Source organism: Capra hircus, chromosome 22, assembly GCF_001704415.2.
Source record: "Capra hircus breed San Clemente chromosome 22, ASM170441v1, whole genome shotgun sequence".
Lineage (NCBI taxonomy): Eukaryota > Metazoa > Chordata > Mammalia > Artiodactyla > Bovidae > Capra > Capra hircus.
The window spans coordinates 57,708,956-57,728,678 of NC_030829.1; the positions used below are offsets into that span (position 1 = coordinate 57,708,956).

General features: G+C 52.2%; 1 protein-coding gene across 2 annotated transcripts in view; it reads left to right on the plus strand.

Moving 5' to 3' along the window:
* Nucleotides 1-2,817, plus strand: part of GRIP2 (glutamate receptor interacting protein 2) — a 44,603-nt gene extending 41,786 nt beyond the window's left edge. For both annotated transcript variants that reach the window (XM_018038426.1, XM_018038427.1), the window contains one exon: nt 629-2,817. In XM_018038426.1, coding sequence (XP_017893915.1) covers nt 629-787 — 159 coding nt within the window. In that variant the 3' untranslated portion in view covers nt 788-2,817. The remainder of the gene's footprint in view (nt 1-628) is intronic.

Below are 19,723 nucleotides of genomic sequence, written 5' to 3' on the forward strand. Positions count from 1 at the left end.
AGTAGCCGGAGCACGCAGGCTCAGTAGCCGCAGCACGCAGGCTCAGTAGCCGCAGCACGCTGGCTCAGTAGCCGCAGCACGCTGGCTTAGTTGCCCTGTGGCATGTGGGATCTTCCTGGACCGGGGATTGAACCCAGGTCCCCTGCATCAGCGGGCAGATTCTTAGCCACTGGACCAACAGAGAAGTCACCAGATCTCAGTGATTTAATGCACGTGGACATTTATTTGTCACGTCTCCTATGCGTCCACCGCGGGTCTTATTCCACCTGGGCTCGGGGAGGGTCCACCCTCTAGGAAGTGCCCCAGACTCCATGGCAACTAAGTCATGCGATCTCACAGCAAGGGAGTCTGGGAAATGTGAGTGGGCACCCCCTTGCTCATGCCCCTGCTGGGCAGGAGGCTCAGCGTGTGGTCTGCTTGTGATGTTAACAAACAGAGAGAAGGTGCAGGTTGTTGGAGGGTGAAGGGTGCATGGAAGGGTTAAAAGAGTTAAGTGGGAGTGCCCGCCTCTGTGCCAGTGTGCAGAATGACACATGTCCAGGCCGGGCAGGGTCTGTGTTGGGGAGTCCTCACCCGCTTGAGCGCAGGCTGAGTGGGCGCCGTCTGCCCCGTGGGTGTGTTTGTGCAGGTCAACCACGTCCGCACGCGGGACCTTGACTGCTGCCTGGCCGTGCCGCTCCTGGCCGACGCGGGCGATGTCGTGGAGCTGATCGTCAGCCGCAACCCGCTGGCCCAGACCAGCCGGTCCCCGCGAGCGCCCGGCCCCAGCGGCCCACGGATGCTCTGAAGTCGGCCTGTGATCTGGACATCCAGGAAGATCCTGGCTCCCACGCCTGCAGCCAGACTGGAGAAGTGGCCACCCGCTCGTCCGTCTGTCATCGGGCAGGCTCGGATCGGACTTTGTCCTCCAGATCTATGGAGGCACGGGTCTGGGCCTGTTCCAGTGACACTGAGGTCTTTCTCCAACTGGGCCTCTGAGATGTGCCAGGGTGGGATGGGGCACCCAATAGAAGTGAAGGCAGGTCGCTCAGCCAGGAGTAAAGGGGCTACTCCAGGTCCCTGCAGGGCCCCTGGGAAGAGCATCCAGTGTGGGCACAGCTCAGCGCCACGCAGGGAGCCATCGCCCAGCAGAGCTTTGGAGCCGAGTGACTTCAGGGCAGGAGTGAACTCCCTGTCTCAGGAGGTGAGCAAGAGGAGCCGATCCCAGCTGCGTGGTCACAGGCAGGGATGTGCAGCTTCTCAGGGATGGTTAGTTTCCCCTCAGGGGAGCATCTAGGGTGAGGCTGGGAGCTACTTGATCTGGACGGCCTCCCGCCAGGAAAGACGGAAGGGGCCAACCCCGTTCTCTCCAGAATCTGGGTCCAGGGCTCACCGGCACACCCTCCCATGCCGCACTTAGCAGACTTGGAGCCGGGGCATCTCAAATCCCAGGCCCTCTGAGCAGTTCTTCCATTTCTGAGACTCTGGTCGAAGCCTCTGCGACTTGGAATCGCATTTCTGGGCCCGCTGGGTGAGCTTTCACAAAGCAGGCTTCAGGCTGTCCGTCTGTCCCGCTGCTTTCATTGGACACATGGCCATTGCTCCGTACGAGTGCACCCTTCTCAGCCCAGGCCCCTCAGGGCAGGAGGGAGTCGTTTTCGGACCGAAGACCCAGGGGTGTTCCCTCCACCTGCTGTGACCGTGAAGATGGGGAACCTTGGAAACAGGATACATGTGAGGGGATCCAGCTCCTCACCAGGTCAGTGGAGGAGGGGACAGAAGCAGATGGAGAGACTGGAGGGGCGGGGGGAGACAGGCCGTTCCTCCTCACTCCTGGGGGCGACAGCGTCCAAAGGGGTCGTGGAGGGAAGTTGATTCTTGCTTGAAAATCTGGAAGCACCAGCATCGCTTAAAATGGTTTTCCTCACGTTCCGCTACCTTTGGGTTTGGAGAAGGGCCCGGGACATCTACCTGGAGGTCAGGGCTGGGGCCCCCACCCCACCCCGAGGATGGAGGTGGGCAAAAAGCATTCAGCCAGTTCTCCGGCCGGGCTTGGACCCTGCCCAGCTCTTAACAGGGTCCCAGGAAAACAGGCGCCACCCTCCCGCACCTTCCACCTCGCACCCCCGTGTCCCCAGAATAACGCTCTTCCCCTCAAGGGGCTTGGTGAGGACCCCAGAGCTGTGCTGTTTGCACGCTGGGTCACTGCGCATTGCCGTGTGCCCCATCCGGGCTGACCCCTCTGCACGATTAGGGTGGGGGTGGTCTCAGAGCCAGCTCTGCCTGCTGGAGGAAGACGCGCCCTGAACCCGGCCAGCACCCCCATCCTTGGGCCGAGGCCTCTGCCACTCCCCCAGACGTCTGTAGCTGGGCCCCGCAGGTGAGCCTCCTGGCTGCGGCCGGCCTTCTCATATGCAATATTCCTCTGTCTTCTCACGGGGACTGGTCACCCCAGAATCGACGTTTCCTGACACCCGTCTCCCGGCGAGCGTCCTGCCTGCCTATGCATTTTCAGTACAGCCCCCCGCGACGTGCCCCTCCCACCCCCTAAAAGCTGTATTTTTCTCTGGCTGAGATTAGAGTGTATTCCTTGTAAAGTATTTTTCTACAAGGGGTTTTCTTAGGGCTCTTGGGAAGCACAACGTGACAAGCGGCGCCAAATTGTAAAGGCCATTTGGGGTCTGTCTGGGGACACGTGTACAGACCTCTCCCCCGCAAGTTGCAATGACTTGGGGGTTGGGTGGGAGATTGCTGTTGGGGTGATTTTTAAAAAAAATTAAACTATTTACAACCACCTGGATTAGGGTGTCTGCTTTAAAAAAATAAATCATTGGCTTGCGATACCTCTCCCAATTACTGATGATGTATTTCACAACACGAGGGAAAGTAATTGTTAAAAGTTTTATGGAACCACAGAAGACCCAGAATTGCAGAAAGCAATCCCAAAGAGAAAGAACGTACGACAAGGCATAAGCCTCCCAAACTTTACACAGCACTGCAAAGCTACAGTCATCAAAGCAGCGTGCCCCGTCGTAGAATGGACATATAGATCCATAGAAGGGAATACAGGGCTCACAGATAAACCCACAAGCATCTCATCAATTAATCTTCGACAAAGGAGACAAAAGTATACAGGAAAAGATACTGTAATCCCGATACTTTGACACACTAAAGTTGTTATGGGCAACACCCATGAGTAGCCTTTCTTTACACCTCCTGTGCTTACTGGGGGAGCTAGAGCCTTAGGGGATGTGTTCTTCATGAAGAACGCGCCTGAGCAAAGAACTACCGGCCTGCGTCTCACCACTCATGCCCCCTTAAGATTCAACCCGAGAGAAAACAAACATCCCAAGCCTTGAAAAAACGGCCTCCTCAGTGGCTGGTGATTCATAGAAGGGGTAACTTGGAGCGGGGAGGCTGAGGTGGGGACCTGACACCAGGGCACACAGAGGCTTCGTGAGGTTTTTTAAATTCCTGGCCAGAAGGCCCACCGTCGCTCAGGGGTACCAGGCTTGCTTTAGCTGTAGGTCAGTCTACCTAGATCTGGAGACTGCGGTCGTATCGGGAGCAAAACAGACGTGTTCCAGGAGCAAAGTGGGGCTCGGTTACAAGCCCACGCACGCCAGGCCTCTCAGCCCCAGAGCAGTTCAGCCATGGGACCCAAGCTGGCTCAGGCTCCAGGGACGTAATACCAAGCAGCCCAAGACAAGGAGGACAGAGCATTCTGCAAGGCCTTTTCTTTTATCACTTTTTTTTCGCAGTTCCATTTTTACGACATGTTGGAGTATAGTTGATTTACACTGTTGTTTGTTTTCGATGCACAGCAGCTTGACTCGACGTATCGGCTCCGCTCAGTCGCTCAGCTGTGTCCTGCTCTTTGCAACCCCATGGACTGCAGCACGCCAGGCCTCCCGGTCCATCACTGTCTCCCAGAGTTCACTCAAACTCACATCCATCGAGTTGGTGATGACATCCAGCCATCTCATCCTCTGTCGTCCCCTTCTCCTCCTGCCTTCAGTCTTTCCCAGCATCAGGGTCTTTTCCAGTGAGTCAGTTCTTTGCATCAGGTGGCCAAAGGACTGGCGTTTCAGCTTCAGCATCAGTCCTTCCAGTGAATATTCAGGACTGATTTGCTTTAGTATGGACTGGTTTGCTCTCCTTGATTTATGCATAGAGCATATCTCTTCACTTTCGGATTCTTTTGCTGTTGAGAATTCCAGAAGTTTGAGGAGTGTTCCATGTGCTGAATCTCAGGCCCTTCTGTATTATCTGTTACACACACACACACATGCACACATATGTATTTCTGTGCATGTCAATCCAGGCCTCCTCCCTTGCCGCCCCACCGTCTCCTCCGCTTCTGTAAGCCTACTCCTCTGGCTGAAGCCTCTGAGCCACTCTGTCGTTTGCAAAGCCGGTCTCTTCCGTCTATGCCCCGACCCCATCCGCGTGTGATAGCGAGTCTTCCTGGGCCTCCTCTGTGTGAAGTAGCTCAGCTGGTGGAGGGTCTCCGTGGGTGCACCCATGGTCCTGCCAGTGGCACATCCCATCCCTTTTCTGGCTCACAGTCCGTCGTCTGTTTCTAGCACAGCTTCCTTTTCCACTCGTTTCCGGGTGGACAGTTTGCTGGTTGCTGTGCGTGGGTGCAGGGAAACGGTGCCGCCATGGAGGTTGGGGTGCGTTCTTTTCCAGCTGGAGCTTTCTCTGGACATACATCCAGGAGAGAAAATGGCAGATCAGGGGCCTGTTCTGCTGTAAGTGTGATGTCAGAGAGCGTCTTACGGTGGCTCTTAGCAATGTACATTCCCAACAACAGTGTAGGTGGGCTCCTTTCCTCCTTGGTCGCTCCAGCAGTTACTGTTTGTAGACTTAATGAATGGACCTCCTGCTTGGAGGAGTGACCCCTCTTTTGTAGGTTTGCTTGGCATTCTCTTAAATATTAGGGATCTTGAGCATCTTGGGGTATGGATTATTTACTTATTTCTCTGTCTATCACCAGTGTGAGCATATTTACCTCTTCAAATTGACTTCCTGAAAGTCAGCTGAGATTCGGTTTTTGGGGGGCATTATCTATTGCAGGCTATTTCCTGAGAATAGGGGTTATTGACACAACCCAGGCCTTCTGAATCAGAAGGGAAAATAAATGCGGGAAAGTTGTTGTTAGAGGAAATGTCCAGAAGGTGGCAGCACTTCTTCGTGCCCGCCTCTGGTTCTTAGGCCATCAAGCTAGAGGGAAAGGCAGCTTCCTGGGCTGGGAGTGAGTGTGGGATGTGCGTTAGCAAACACCCCAGGACGCGTGTTCGTTACTGCCCCTAAAACGTCGCCACCGGGCCCCTTCAAGACCGATCTCGATGAGGGCCCCTGTGCCCTGCTGAGACTGCTCATTGCCCAGGAAGCTGGACTGTCAGAAAGGAGGCTCGCGCTGGGAAGCCCAGCACCGGAGAGGCGGAGGCCAAGTGACTCCAGCCTCCAGGATCCTCACTGCCCGGATGCCATCAGAACTCCAGGCCGAGGCAGAGCTGAGCAGGCAGCAGAGGTGTCCTCGGGCTGCTAGGCTGTGTGGACCCTCACTCGGCCCAGCCCAGGGCCCCAAGGGTGGGCTTCGCAGCCCAAGTCAGGGAGGCGGGAGGAAAGAAAGGAGGCGTGGCTTCCCTTCCCTTTCCTTCCTTCCTTGCGCCCCTCCCTCTCGCGTCCAGCTGATGCGCTCTGCAGTGGTCCATTTGTAGCGGTGCACGTGTCCTCGGTGTCCAGCCGGCTGATTCGGGCATGGCTTTTCCACAGAGTCTGTGTAGTCTAGTCTGTTTTGGACAGAGCTCGTTGCAGAAGGTCGAGCACCGAGCTGAGCATCACGTGCTGGTCCATTATCTAGCCACACGATTTTCAGTGCATATCCGGAAGGAAGCAGATCCTCTCTGCAGTATTGATTACAGGTGTCTGTTAGAGGCTAGACAGAGATTTCTGTGTGTATGAGGAAGGAAGGAGGGGGGTTCTTTCCATCCGTTTTTCCTCATATGCAGAGGCCTGTATCAGGGAGAGAGAAACTACAAGGACCTGAGCACATTGCTGGACCTTCTCAAATAAGCTCTGTGGCCAAAGACGCCCCAGGAGTATAGGATCGATATCGTCCTGGAGACCGGAGACCTGCATCAGGCTGGTGTGCACTCAGAGCACGAGCCGCTGTTCAGATCACCTCTCCTCCAACAGACGCTGGCGGGACCTTCAAACCACAGCACGTGGGTGGCATGAAAGGGAAGGGAAATGCCTCTTCCAGCCCGTCCGCCCTCCCTGCCTTGGGCTGCTCCGCTGTCCCTGGCGCCTGAGCCGGCTGGAGTGCCCTGTCTGCCCTGCAGCTAGGTCGGGCCGGCCTGGCAGAGTGGCCTCGGGGAGCAAGCCCTTTAACTTCCGATGTGTCCTCTGCTCGGGCTGAGACCTGAGTCTCCACTGGGACCGTGGCGGGAGAGTCACCGAGCCTGCACTTGACCTGGGTTCGCACCCCAAGCCTCGTTCCTGTGTGTGCAGCCACCGAAGCCCTCAGCAGGGTGCTGTGTCCAAGGCTGGCGTTCGTTCTGAGATGGGAGGTGAGCAGCTTGAGGGGGAAGAATTAGTGAGGCTGAAGCCCTAAAGTGCGTCCTCGGGCACGTTCCGCTGTCACTCACCGTCCAGAAAGTCCACTGACCCCACGGCTCTAGTTGGCCCCGGAATCAGAGTTGGGCATGGATGGTGCTGCCATCGTGTGGACACTTTCTGTAACTACACCTTGCGCTCTGGCGCCTCCTGGTCCTCTCACCCACAAGGCCTGGGGGACTCTTAAAACAGCTGATCTCAGGAAAAGCTCTGGGGGCAGGGGCGGGGGCATAGCGCAAGAATAAATTCCCAACACAACTGGTACTCAAGAAGTCAACGCCAGGGGCAAATTATCCTCATACCCTTTAGGGGAAAATTCAAAATCCAGCACAGAACAAGAGGCTCAGCATCTGAATCACGGTGGGAATGCCAATCAAAATGACAACAAGAAATCACAGCCGGCCCATCCGAATGGACGTCCTCCAAAGCCTCAAAACAATTAATGTGGGAGACAGCCTAGGAGAAATGAAACCCCCATGCTCTGTCAGGAAGAGTGTACCTGGCCAGGGATCTCCTAATGGACAGTCACCAGATGCAAAAATCTATTCACGAGAGGTAAGCCTAGGATCAGATATTCCCACACATGGGCCTGTATCTTCAGAAAACCATCATTCCAAAACACACGAGCAGCTGATCGTTCCCTGCAGCAGTCTTTACAGACGTAAGACACAGAACCAACCGCGTCTCCTTGACAGATTAAATCTAGGAGAAGACTGCTATACAGAGTCGAGGGACTGTATCTCAGTCTAAAGAAACCCACCGCTGAAAGAATGAGATTATACCACCTGTAGCCACAGATACGGACCTGTAAGGATCACACACTATAAGATGTCAGCCAAAGACACCACAGGGTGTCTCTCTAATAAAAATAAGAAAAGTCATACAATAGGATGAATTTACTACTGAGAAATAGAGTCTGGGAATTAAACACTAACAGAGGGTCAGAAATACACAGTGAAGGGCTGGATGTGAGTCAGGAGGATGGAACACACCGAGAGCAACCGGTATCTAACAGACAACCCCTGAGAATTGCCTCCCTTGTTCTTTCCTTCCATAGAAAAAGAGAAACCTGTATCTGGAACCTAATCTCAGTAGGTGGTATTTTGAGTACATCATCTACAAGGATGATGTCCATCCGTTTTTCCTCATATGCGGAGAGGCCTGTATCAGGGAGAGAGAAACTACAAGGACCGGAGCACATTGCTAGACCTTCTCAAATAAGCTCTGTGGCCAAAGACGCCCCAGGAGTATAGGATCGATATCGTCCTGGAGACCGGAGACCTGCATCAGGCTGGTGTGCGCTCAGAGCACGAGCCGCTGTTCAGATCACCTCTCCTCCAACAGACGCTGGCGGGACCTTCAAACCACAGCACGTGGGTGGCATGAAAGGGAAGGGAAATGCCTCTTCCAGCCCCTCCGCCCTCCCTGCCTTGGGCTGCTCCGCTGTCCCTGGCGCCTGAGCCGGCTGGAGTACCCTGTCTGCCCTGCAGCTAGGTCGGGCCGGCCTGGCAGAGTGGCCTCGGGGAGCAAGCCCTTTAACTTCCGATGTGTCCTCTGCTCGGGCTGAGACCTGAGTCTCCACTGGGACCGTGGCGGGAGAGTCACCGAGCCTGCACTTGACCTGGGTTCGCACCCCAAGCCTCGTTCCTGTGTGTGCAGCCACCGAAGCCCTCAGCAGGGTGCTGTGTCCAAGGCTGGCGTTCGTTCTGAGATGGGAGGTGAGCAGCTTGAGGGGGAAGAATTAGTGAGGCTGAAGCCCTAAAGTGCGTCCTCGGGCACATCCCACTCTCACTCAGTCCTGGGAGTCCCACTTTGCCCTCGGCTCTAGCTGGCTGTTCGGCTCTAAGGGCTTCCCTGGTGGTGCAGAGGTTAAAGCGTCTGCCTGCAATGTGGGAGACCTGGGTTCGATCCCTGGGTCGGGAAGATCCCCTGGAGAAGGAAATGGCAACCCACTCCAGTATTCTTGCCTGGAGAATCCCATGGATGGAGGAGCTTGGTGGGCTACAGTCCAAGGGTCGCAAAGAGTCGGCCACGACTGAGCGACTTCACTTTCACTTTCACTAACTGGCCCAGGAATAGAGTTGGGCATGGATGGTGCTGCCATCGTGTGGACACTTTCTGTAACTACACCTTGCGCTCTGGTGCTTCCTGGTCCTCTCACCCACAAGGCCTGCTGCTGCTGCTGCTGCCAAGTCGCTTCAGTTGGGTCGGACTCTGTGCGACCCCGTGGACTGCAGCCTACCAGGCTCCTCCGTCCAGGCAAAGCACTGGAGTGGGGTGCCATTGCCTTCTCCGACATCCTGCCTAAGTAATGCAAAAAAAAAAAAAAAAATTCACAAAGCTCCTGACTTTCAAAAAGCCCAATGCCAGTGGTCAGTTATCCTCATACCCTTTAAGGAATAAAATACCCCAACATCCACCACAGAACAAGATCTCAGCATCCCTAATACTGTAGGAATGTCAATCAAAAGAGCAAAGAGAATTCACATCTCACCTGTCATAACAGACATCCTCAAAACCTACAAACATTAAATGTGGGAGATAGCAGAGGAAAGGGAACTTCCCTACGCTGTGGGTAACAGTGTACATCGGCCAGGTCCAGTGTGATGGACAGTGTCAAAATGCCACACACACAAATACTATCAAGAGAGGCTAACCTTAGGATCTGACCTTCCCATACATGGGCCTGTATCTTGAGAAATTGTCATTCAAAGACACTTGCCCCCGATCCTTCACTGTCACCCTACATACAGTATGAAAACACAGAACAAGCAAAATCTCTGACAGATTAAAGCTTAAAGGACACAGCTGCATAGATTAAGGTGCCCTTAATCACAGCTGCCCTCGGAACATGCCCTGGGGTGATTACTGCAGAAATAATTTCCAAACACAGTGACTCAAGACGCCAACTGGCACAGGTAAATCTTCACACACTTGAAGGAAAAAGAAGAAAACCCCGAAAACTCCACCACAGGGCCAGATGCTCAGTCTCCTTAATTCGTGCAGGCAAGCCAATCCAAATGATGAGAAATCCAATCCCACCAGTCAGAATGGCCATCCTCACAAGTCTGCAGATGATAAATGGGGGAGAGAGTCTGGAGGAAAGGGAAGCCCCCTCCACTCCTGGCGGGAATGTACACGGGCAACTCCAATCTAATGGACAGTTTCCCAGTGCCTGAAAAAAATATCAAGAGACGCTAAACCTGGGGTGTGACACACCCAGAGCGGGGCCTGTACCCCCGAAAACCCACCATTCAAAAATAAACGCGCACCCCAACACGCACTGCAGCGCTGCTTACAACATCCACGACAGGGAAATGCAGAGTACGCCCCGACGGATAAAGCCTTGGGGCGCTGTGGCACATGTGCGTGGCGCCCGAGCACTCAGCCGTGAGAAACGCCACTGCCACTGTGAGATGCTGCCACTGGGCGGCGTCTGAAGGCTCACTCTCCAAGTGAAGTCAGCCAGGCAGAGGGCGACAAGACCGTATCCTGCCCCTTCGGGGAGAAATGAAAACACTGACGCAAAACAAGTTATTTACAACCAAAAAGAGTCCCCGAGAATCCAAAGGGCACCCCCCAAAATTAAAGGGTCCGATATTAACCAGGGTGTCGGGACTCACACAGACACGGCAGTCTGCGTTTGTAATAGATAATCAAAAGGGTTATCTCCTTCCTTCCACGTATACACGGACATCTGTGTCTCTAACAAACAGAAATCTGAAACTCTGAGGGATAATCCGCAGGATTAGCTCATTCCTTCCTTCCTTTCCCCCGTTTCTGTAGTGCTCTGCAAACACCCGTGTCCAGCACTCTGCCCCACTTTCTGCAATGATCTCTGTGGTAAAAGAATCCAAAAAGAATAGAATAGATATACTCCTGGATACGAAATACCTCAATCAGGCGCTGACAAGAAGCAACTCGGCAAGTCGGCTGTCCTCCAGCAGAGCTTTGGCATCAGGGAATGAAAGGGAAGCCAAGACAAGCAGTGGCTACTTCATGGCCTCAGCCCTTTGCCTTGTGATCCTGTCCTGTTCTTGACCCTGGCCAGGGTTTGGTGCCACAGCCGGATTGGGCTGGGGTCCAGGCAGCCGGGCAGGGTGCCCTCAGTTGAGCCCCCTCTTAAACCTGTACGGCCTGGTTGGCTCCGGCTGGGACCAGAGTCCCCAGTGCTCCTAAAGGATGCCGGTCCAAACCTCTGGTCTCGAGGAGCTTGGAAAAGTCACAGCCTGCACAGTCCCTGGCGTCAATTTCAGGAGGTAGTTTGCTCACTCTTTTTATATAAGTAGAAAGTCTATGACGATATGCTCAACACTGAAAATGATTAGAGGAATTGAAATCAAATCTAAAATAAGGTATCAGTTCGCAGCAGTCAGAATGGGTTTCTTAACAATGTCTACTGCATACACCTGTAAAAAACCGTAATTCCGAAAGATAGAGGCACCTCAGTGTTCACACAACTCTATTTAAAAAGCAAGACATGGAAGCAGCCTAGACATTCAACAACAGGGTGATGGACAAACACGCTGTGTGTCGTATGTACAGTGGGGTGGTGTTCATAAGATGAACCGAATCGTGCCATTGGCAGAGCTGTGAATGGGCTTAGAGACCGTCAAACAGAGCATAGTCCTTCAGAAAGAGTAAAACCCACATTGTATGATGTTCCTATGTGGAACCCCCAAAATGATAAAAGGAGCTTTTATGTGATGGAGAAATAGAGACACAGACGTAGAGAACACGTGCAAGGCTGGGGCAGAGGGGACTGGGACATTGGGACCTAAAGACGCCACTCGCAGTGGTGAAGTCGCTCAGTCGTGTCCGACTCTCTGCAACCCCGAGGACTGTAGCCCGACTGTAGCTCAGACCTGGATAAAAGGGAGCCCTCCTATACTCTTGGTGGGAATGTGCAAGGGTAGCCCCCACTATGGAGCAAAGTATTCGGGTTTTTATGGAAAAGCTAAAAAGACACCTACCCTATGATCTGGCAATCCCACGCTTGGGCATATAACCAGAGAAAACCATAATTCGAAAAGGCACTTGCAGCCCAACATTCATTGCAACACTACCTACAATAGCCAAGACCCAAATGCCTCCTAAGTGTGCACTGACAGCTGAATGGCAAGGAAGATGCCACGCACACACACGCGTGCACACACACGCGCACACACATGCACGCACACACGCACACATGCGCGCGCGCACACGCGCACACACATGCACACACACACGCACACATGCACACACACGCACACATGCACACACACACGCACACACAGGCACACACACGCACACACATGCACACACGCACACACACATACACGCACACACACGCACACACAGGCACACACACATGCACATACACACATGCACACACAGGCACACATGCACGCACACACGCACACACACAGGCACACACAGGCACACACACACATGCACACACGCACACACACATACACGCACACATACACGCACACACAGGCACACACACATACACGCACACACATGCACACACACACGCGCGCACACACAGGCACACACACACGCACACACACATACACGCACACACACACGCACACACAGGCACACACACACATGCACATACACAATGCACACACACAGGCACACACACACATGCACACACACACGCACACACGCACACTGGAATATTACTAGCCAGAAAAGAATGAAACAATGCCGCTTGTGGCAACATGGATGGACCTGTGGATTACTATGCCGAGTGAAGTAAGTCAGACAAAGACAAATATTACGTGATATCCATCACATGTAAAATCTAGAAAAATGGATACAAATGAACTTATTTACGAAACAGAAATAGGCAACAAACTTATGATCACCAGAGGAGAAATATGGGGTGAAGGGATAAAATAGGAGCTTGGGATTAACAGATGAGCCAGAAATACATCTGCTTCGTGGACTACACTAAAGACTTTGACTGTGGATCACAACAGACTGTGGAAATTTCTTCAAGAGATGGGAGTACCAGACCACCTTACCTGCTTCCTGAGAAACATGTGCAGGTCAAGAAGCAACAGGTTGAACTGGATGTGGAACACGGACTGGTTCAAAACGGGGAAAGGAGTACATCAAGGCTGTATATTGTCACCCTGCTTATTTAACTTATATGCAGATTTCTGTTCAAGTTCAGTTGCTCAGTTATATCCGACTCTTTGTGACCCCATGGACTGCAGCATGCCAGGCCTCCCTGTCCATCACCAATTCCCAGTTTACTCAAACTCATGTCCACTGAGTTGGTGATACCATCCAACCATCTTATCCTCTGTCGTCCCCTTCTCCTCCTGCCCTCAATCTTTCCCAGCATCAGGGTCTTTTCAAATGAATCAGTCCTGCTCATCAGGTGGCCGAAGTATTGGAGTTTCAGCTTCAGCATCAGTCCTTCCAATGAATATTCAGGACTGATTTCCTTTAGGATGAACTGGTTGGATCTCATTACAGTCCAAGGGACTCTCAAGAGTCTTCTCCAACACCACAGTTCAAATCCATCAATTCTTCGGCCCTCAGCCTTCTGTATGGTCCAGCTCTCACATCCATACATGACTACTGGAAAAACCATAGCTTTGACTAGACGGACCTTTGTTGGCAAAGTAATGTCTCTGCTTTTTAATATGCTGTCTTAGCTGGTCATAACTTTTCTTCCAAGGAGCAAACATCTTTTAACTTCATGGCTGCAGTCACCATCTGCAGTGATTTTGGAGCCCCCCAAAATGAAGTCTCTCACTGTTTCCACTGTTTCCCCATCTATTTCCCATGAAGTGATGGGACTGGATGCCATGATCTTCGTTTTCTGAATGTTGAGCTTCAAGCCAACTTTTTCAATTCTTCGGCGCTCAGCCTTCTTTCTGGTCCAACTCTCACATCCATCCGTGACTATTGGAAAAACCATAGCTTCCACTAGATGGACCTTTGTTGGCGAAGTAATGTCTCTGCTTTTTAATATGCTGTCTAGGTTGGTCATAACTTTTCTTCCAAGAAGCAAGCGTCTTTTAATTTTATGGCTGCAGTCACCATCTGCAGTGATTTTGGAGCCCCCGCAAATAGTCTGTCACTGTTTCCGTTGTTTCCCCATCTATTTGCCATGAAGTGATGGGACTAGCTGCCATGATGTTAGTTTTTTGAATGCTGAGTTTTAAGCCAGCTTTTCGCACTCTCCTTTCTCAACGCTTCAGCAAGAGATTGCCTTAAGTTCCGTTCTGCATAGGATGATATCATCTGCATATCCAAGGTTACTGCTGTTTCTCCTCACAATCTTGATTCCAACTTGTGCTTCATCCAGCCCAGCGTTTTGCATGATAATCTGCCATATCATGTATGCAGGTAGAAACAGTTAGAAAACATGGAACAACAAAACGGTTCCTAATTGAAAAAGAGTACGTCAAGCTGTATATTGCCATCTTATAACTTAGATGCAGAGTACATCATGAGAAATGCTGGACTGGATGAAGCACAAGCTGGAATCAAGACTGCCGGGAGAATATCAATAACCTCAGATATGCAGATGAACCACCTTATGGCAGAAAGCAAGAATGAATGAGCCTCTTGATGAAAGTGAAAGAGGAGAGTGGAAAAAGTTGGCTTAAAGCTCAACCATCTGCCTGACTGAGCGACCGAACACCAACACTGATCATATAACAGATAATCAAGTGTTCTAGAAAATCACTCTAGGAATTACATTCAGTATCATGTAATAACCTATAATGACATGAATCTAAAGAAGAATATCTGTATCTATTGTGTATATATCTGAATTAGTCTGGTGTACCTCAGAAACTCACATAATGTTGTAAGTGAGGTATTCTGTTCAGTTCAGTCGCTCAGTCGTGCCTGACTCTTTGCGACCCCATGAATCGCAGCACGCCAGGCCTCCCTGTCTATCACCATCTCCCGGAGTTCACTCAGACTCATGTCCATCGAGTCAGTGATGCCATCCAGCCATCTCATCCTTGGTTGTCCCCTTCTCCTCCTGCCTCCAATCCCTCTCAGCATCAGAGTTTTTTCCAGTGAGTCAGCTCTTCGCATGAGGTGGCCAAAGTACTGGAGTTTCAGCTTTAGCATCATTCCTTCCAAAGAAATCCCAGGGCTGATCTCCCTCAGAATGGACTGGTTGGATCTCCTTGCAGTCCAAGGGACTCTCAAGAGTCTTCTCCAACACCACGGTTCAAACGCATCAATTCTTTGGCACTCAGCCTTCTTCATAGTCCAACTCTCACATCCATAGATGACCACAGGAAAAGCCATAGCCTTGACTAGAAGGACCTTAGTCGGCAAAGTAATGACTCTGCTTTTGAATATGCTATCTAGGTTGGTCATAACTTTCATTTCAAGGAAAAAGCGTCTTTTAATTTCATGGCTGCAGTCACCATCTGCAGTGATTTTGGAGCCCCCAAAAATAAAGTCTGACACTGTTTCCACTGTTTCCCCATCTATTTCTCATGAAGTGATGGGACCAGATGCCATGATCTTCGTTTTCCGAATGTTGAGCTTTAAGCCAACTTTTTCACTCTCCTTTTTCATCAAGAGGCTTTTTAGCTCCTCTTCACTTTCTGCCATAAGGGTGGTGTCATCTGCATATCTGAGGTTATTGATATTTCTCCCGGCAATCTTGACTCCAGCTTGTGCTTCTTCCAGCCCAGCGTTTCTCATGATGTACTCTGCACAGAAGTTAAATATACGTCAGCTTAAATAAGAGGGACCCACCCGGTGGTCCGCGGTTACGGCTTCGTCTTCCAGTGTAGTCTGCCAGTTCTGTCCGCGGCCGTGGAGGTAAGACCCCACAGGGCTCACGGTCAAACGGCCGAGACATAAAACAGAAACAATATTGCAACAAACTCAGTAAAGGCTTTAAAAAGTGGCCCACATCCAAAAAACATCTTTAGGAAAAAAACGAAGGAGGAACATCCCAGCCTGGCAAGAGTCATCTTTATTTTGGATCTTGTCACAGCTCACCTGCTCTTGAGTAATTCGTGAACTCAGGAAGTAGTAACGTGCTCGGGCTTCCTCGCTGGCTCAGCAGGTGAGGAGTCCACCTGCATTGCAGGAGACACAGGTGACCTGGGTTCGATCCCTGGGTCCGGAAGATGCCCTGGAGGCGGGCATGGCAACCTACTCCAGTATTCTTGCCTGGAGAATCCTATGGACAGAGGAGCCTGGTGAGCTACAGTCCATGGGGTCGCAAAGACTCAGACACAGATGGCAGCTAAGCGCACACACACCACTTCAGTGTCCCACCTGGGCCAACAGCATAAACGAGACAGACGAAGGCCTGTGTTCATGCGGGAGGCTTATATTCTCATGGAAGACAGTGAACGAGTGAGTGGGCCACTAATGATTCCAGGAGGGACAGGAGGCCCTGGAGGCTGGAACAACAGAGGGTCAAAGGGTAAGGTGACCGGGGGGGGGGGGCGGGGGAGGGGCGGGTTTAGCTCAGGGAGCCGGAAGGTGACATTTATGCTCAGATGTGGAGAAACAGTGTCCAGGCAGAGGACACAGCAAGTGCAAGGACCCCCGGTGGACAGAGCCTGGTGGGCCCAGGAAGAGAAAGTAGGCCAGGGAGGGGTGCAGGGCTGGAGGTCGCAGGGCCCAGTAGTGAGGCTTGGCTGGGGACTACGGATTTTATCCTGTGTGCAGGGGAAGCCGCTGACATGGGTGAGCAGTGGGTCTGCTGCATGGAGCCCCTTTCGCCTGGGGGCGGGGGCCCAGGGATGCCCCTGAGTCTCTCCAGGGCCTCCAGGGCAGGAGGATCCCAGGGGGCAGCATGGACCTGGCTGGGGGAACCACGGCTCTGCGTGGGCAGAGCAAGTGCCGCCGCGCCATCAGCTCCGCGGGATGGCGTGAGCCCCGTGTCTGGGAGGGGTGCAGGCAGGCCCGGGCTCACACCAGGTGCGTTTGCGTGGCTGGACCAGCGTGGCTGGGGTCAGACGTGCTCAGAGCACTGTGGTTCTCCCTAGTGCTGGGGGCGGGGACAGGCGAGGGAAACATCTGAGATGGGAAGGAGGTGTGGATTGGACCAGCAAGACGGAGAGGAGACCCTGGTCCTACAGCCTGGCTGTGAGCCCAGCATGTCTGAGTGCTCTGCAAGGCTGCTTCTAACAGATGGGGAGGTCTACCTTGCTCTCGGACTGGAAGACTCAGTTTTGTTAAGATGACCACGCCGCCCAGGGCAATCTGCAGAGGCAGGGCGGTTCAGTTCAGTCGCTCAGTCGTGTCTGACTCTTTGTGACCCCATGAACCGCAGCACGCCAGGCCTCCTGTCCATCACCAAATCCTGGAGTCCACCCAAACCCATGTCCATGGAGTCGGTGATGCCGTCCAACCATCTCATCCTCTGTCACCCCCTTCTCCTCCTGCCCTCAATCTTTCCCAGCATCAGGGTCTTTTCAAATGAGTCATCTCTTCACATCAGGTGGCTAAAATATTGGAGTTTCAGCTTCAACATCAGTCCTTCCAATGAACACCCAGAACTGATCTCCTTCAGGATGGACTGGTTGGATCTCCTTGCAGTGCAAGGGCCTCTCAAGAGTCTTCTCCAACACCACAGTTCAAAAGAGGTAGGGCAGTGCCTCTCAAATTCCCAACGGCGTTTTTCACAGAACAAGAACAACTGGTTTTTTTTCCTTCCTTCCAGTTTGTATAGAAACACAGAAGACCCCCAAAAGTTAGCCAGAGCGATCTTGAGAAAGAAAGGGGCGGGAGGGAGGAATCAAGCTCCCTGACCTCAGGCTGTTCTACAAAGCTGCAGTCTCAAAACACAGGAGCAGCGGCACAGAAAACAGACGTGACCTTCAGTGCGACAGGATGGAAAGCTCAGAAATAAACCCGCACACTTGCAGTCAGCTAACACACAACAGAGGAGGCAAGAACGCGTAGAGCTAGGGCACGCTCTAACACCATATATGGAAAAAAGCTCAAGATGGAGTAAAGACCTCGAAATAAGAGCATATACTGTAAAACTCCTAGAGGAAAACATCAGCCTGACACTCCGCCGTAAACCGCAGCAGGGTATTTTTGGATCCGTCTCCTAGAGTAATGGAGATAAAAGCGAACATAAATAATGAGACCTAACGGGGGAGCCTGGTGGGCTGCCGTCTCTGGGGTCGCACAGAGTCGGGCACGACTGAAGCGACTTGGTGAGTGAGTGAATCCAACTTAAGAGCTTCTGTCTGGCAAAGGAAATTGTAAACAAAGACAACCTAGGGACTGGGAGAAAGTATTTGCAAACGATGTGACTGACAAAGAATCAATTAATTAATTTCCAAAATATACAAACAGCTCATACAGTTTAATATGGGGGAAAAAAACGCCCAAAACATCCCATCAGTCTTAGCAGAAAACATAGTTATTTCTCCAGAGAAGACAAACAGGTGGTCAACAGACATATGAGAAGACGTTCAACATCCTTAACTGTCAGACAGAAATGCAAATCAAAACTCCAATGAGGTATATCACCTTATACCCATCAAGATGGCCATCGTTCAAAAGTCTAGGGACTTCCCTGGTGGTTCAGCAACTGAGACTCTGCCTTGCAATGCAGCGGATGCAGGTTCCACCCCCGATCGGGAAACTAGGACCCCGCAGGCCACGGGGCATCCGAGCCCATGCAACTCCAGAGCCTGTGGAACCAGGCAACTGCTGGGCATGTGCCATGTGCACCCCACGGGCCTCACCTGCCATGCCTGTGTACCGCCAAGCACCCAGCCTGCAGGCTCTGGAGCCCACGTGCCACAAAGAAAGATCCCACAGGATGCAACTAAGACTCCCCAAAAAGTTTTGTTTTGTTTTTTTAAAGTCTACAAATAATAAATGCTGGAGAGTGTGCGGAGAAAAGGGAACCTTCCATAAAAAGAATGAAATAATATCATTGGCAACAATGTGAACGGACCTAGAGATTAGAGAAAGACAAATAGCGTATGATATCACTTATTTGTGGAATAAAGAAAGAGAATACCAATGAACTTATTTACAGAACAAAAATAGACTCACAGACATAGAAAACGCAGTTATGGTTACCAAAGGGGATGAGGCGATGCATTAGGAGTTTGAGATTAACACACACACCGATACATAAAATAAACAACAAGGACTTACTGTATAGGACCGGAGAAGGCAACTGCTTCCCACTCCAGCATTCTTGCCTGGAGAATTCCCTGGACAGAGGAACCTGGAGGGCTACAGTCTGTGGGGTCGTAGAGAGTCGGACACACCTGAACGACTAACTCATTGCATAGCACAGGGAACCGTACTCAGTATCTTGTAATAAGCTACAGTGGGAAAGAATCAGAAAAAGCAAGCACGTGTGCAGATAACTGAATCACGTCACTTTACACCTGAAACTAACACAGTGCTGCAAATTAACGAGTTGTTGCTGTTTAGTCGCTAAGCGTCCAACTCTCTAGCGACACCTCTGTCCATGGGATTTCCCAGGCAAGAATCCTGGAGTGGGTTGCCATTTCCTCCTCCAGGGGATCTTCCCCACCCAGGGATGGAACCTCTGCCTCCTGCATTGCAGATGGACTCTTTACCATACCACTGAGCCACCTAAAGAAAAAAAAATTCCCTTCCAGATTCCCCCAACGGCTTTGGAGGTGGCTGCATCGTCATGCCAGGAGCAGAAAGGGGTGCTGGAAGCGGAGAGGTTACGGAGTTTACACAGGTAGTCAGGGATGGACCAGGACACGAACACGGCCACGTGGTTCGGTGCCCGGAAGGGGCGGGGAGCGAGGTTTTACTCCAGCGTTGTGTCTGTGTCAGGAGTTAGGCAGAAGCGTTGTTTTTTGGGTTTTACTTTTTGTTTTGGTCTCGGGAGTGGGGGAAAGACCCCTCAAGCCCCCTGACCTCGCACACTCAGAAAGGCGGCTGGGCCAGTGGGCGTGAATGCCGCCCCAGATGTCCCCCTGCCCCATGACCCCAGGGCAGCCAGCCGGTCTCCCCGCCTCGGTTCTCCCATCTGTACCAGCGGGCTGGGCTCACAGTTCCCGAGGCCAGCTGTGGCGACGCCAACCCTGGCCTCGGGGTCCTGACGGCTGTCCCTTCTGAGGGCCCAGTGTCCGTGGCCCCGTGCTGGCAGGGCTGGTCTCTCACAGGCGCC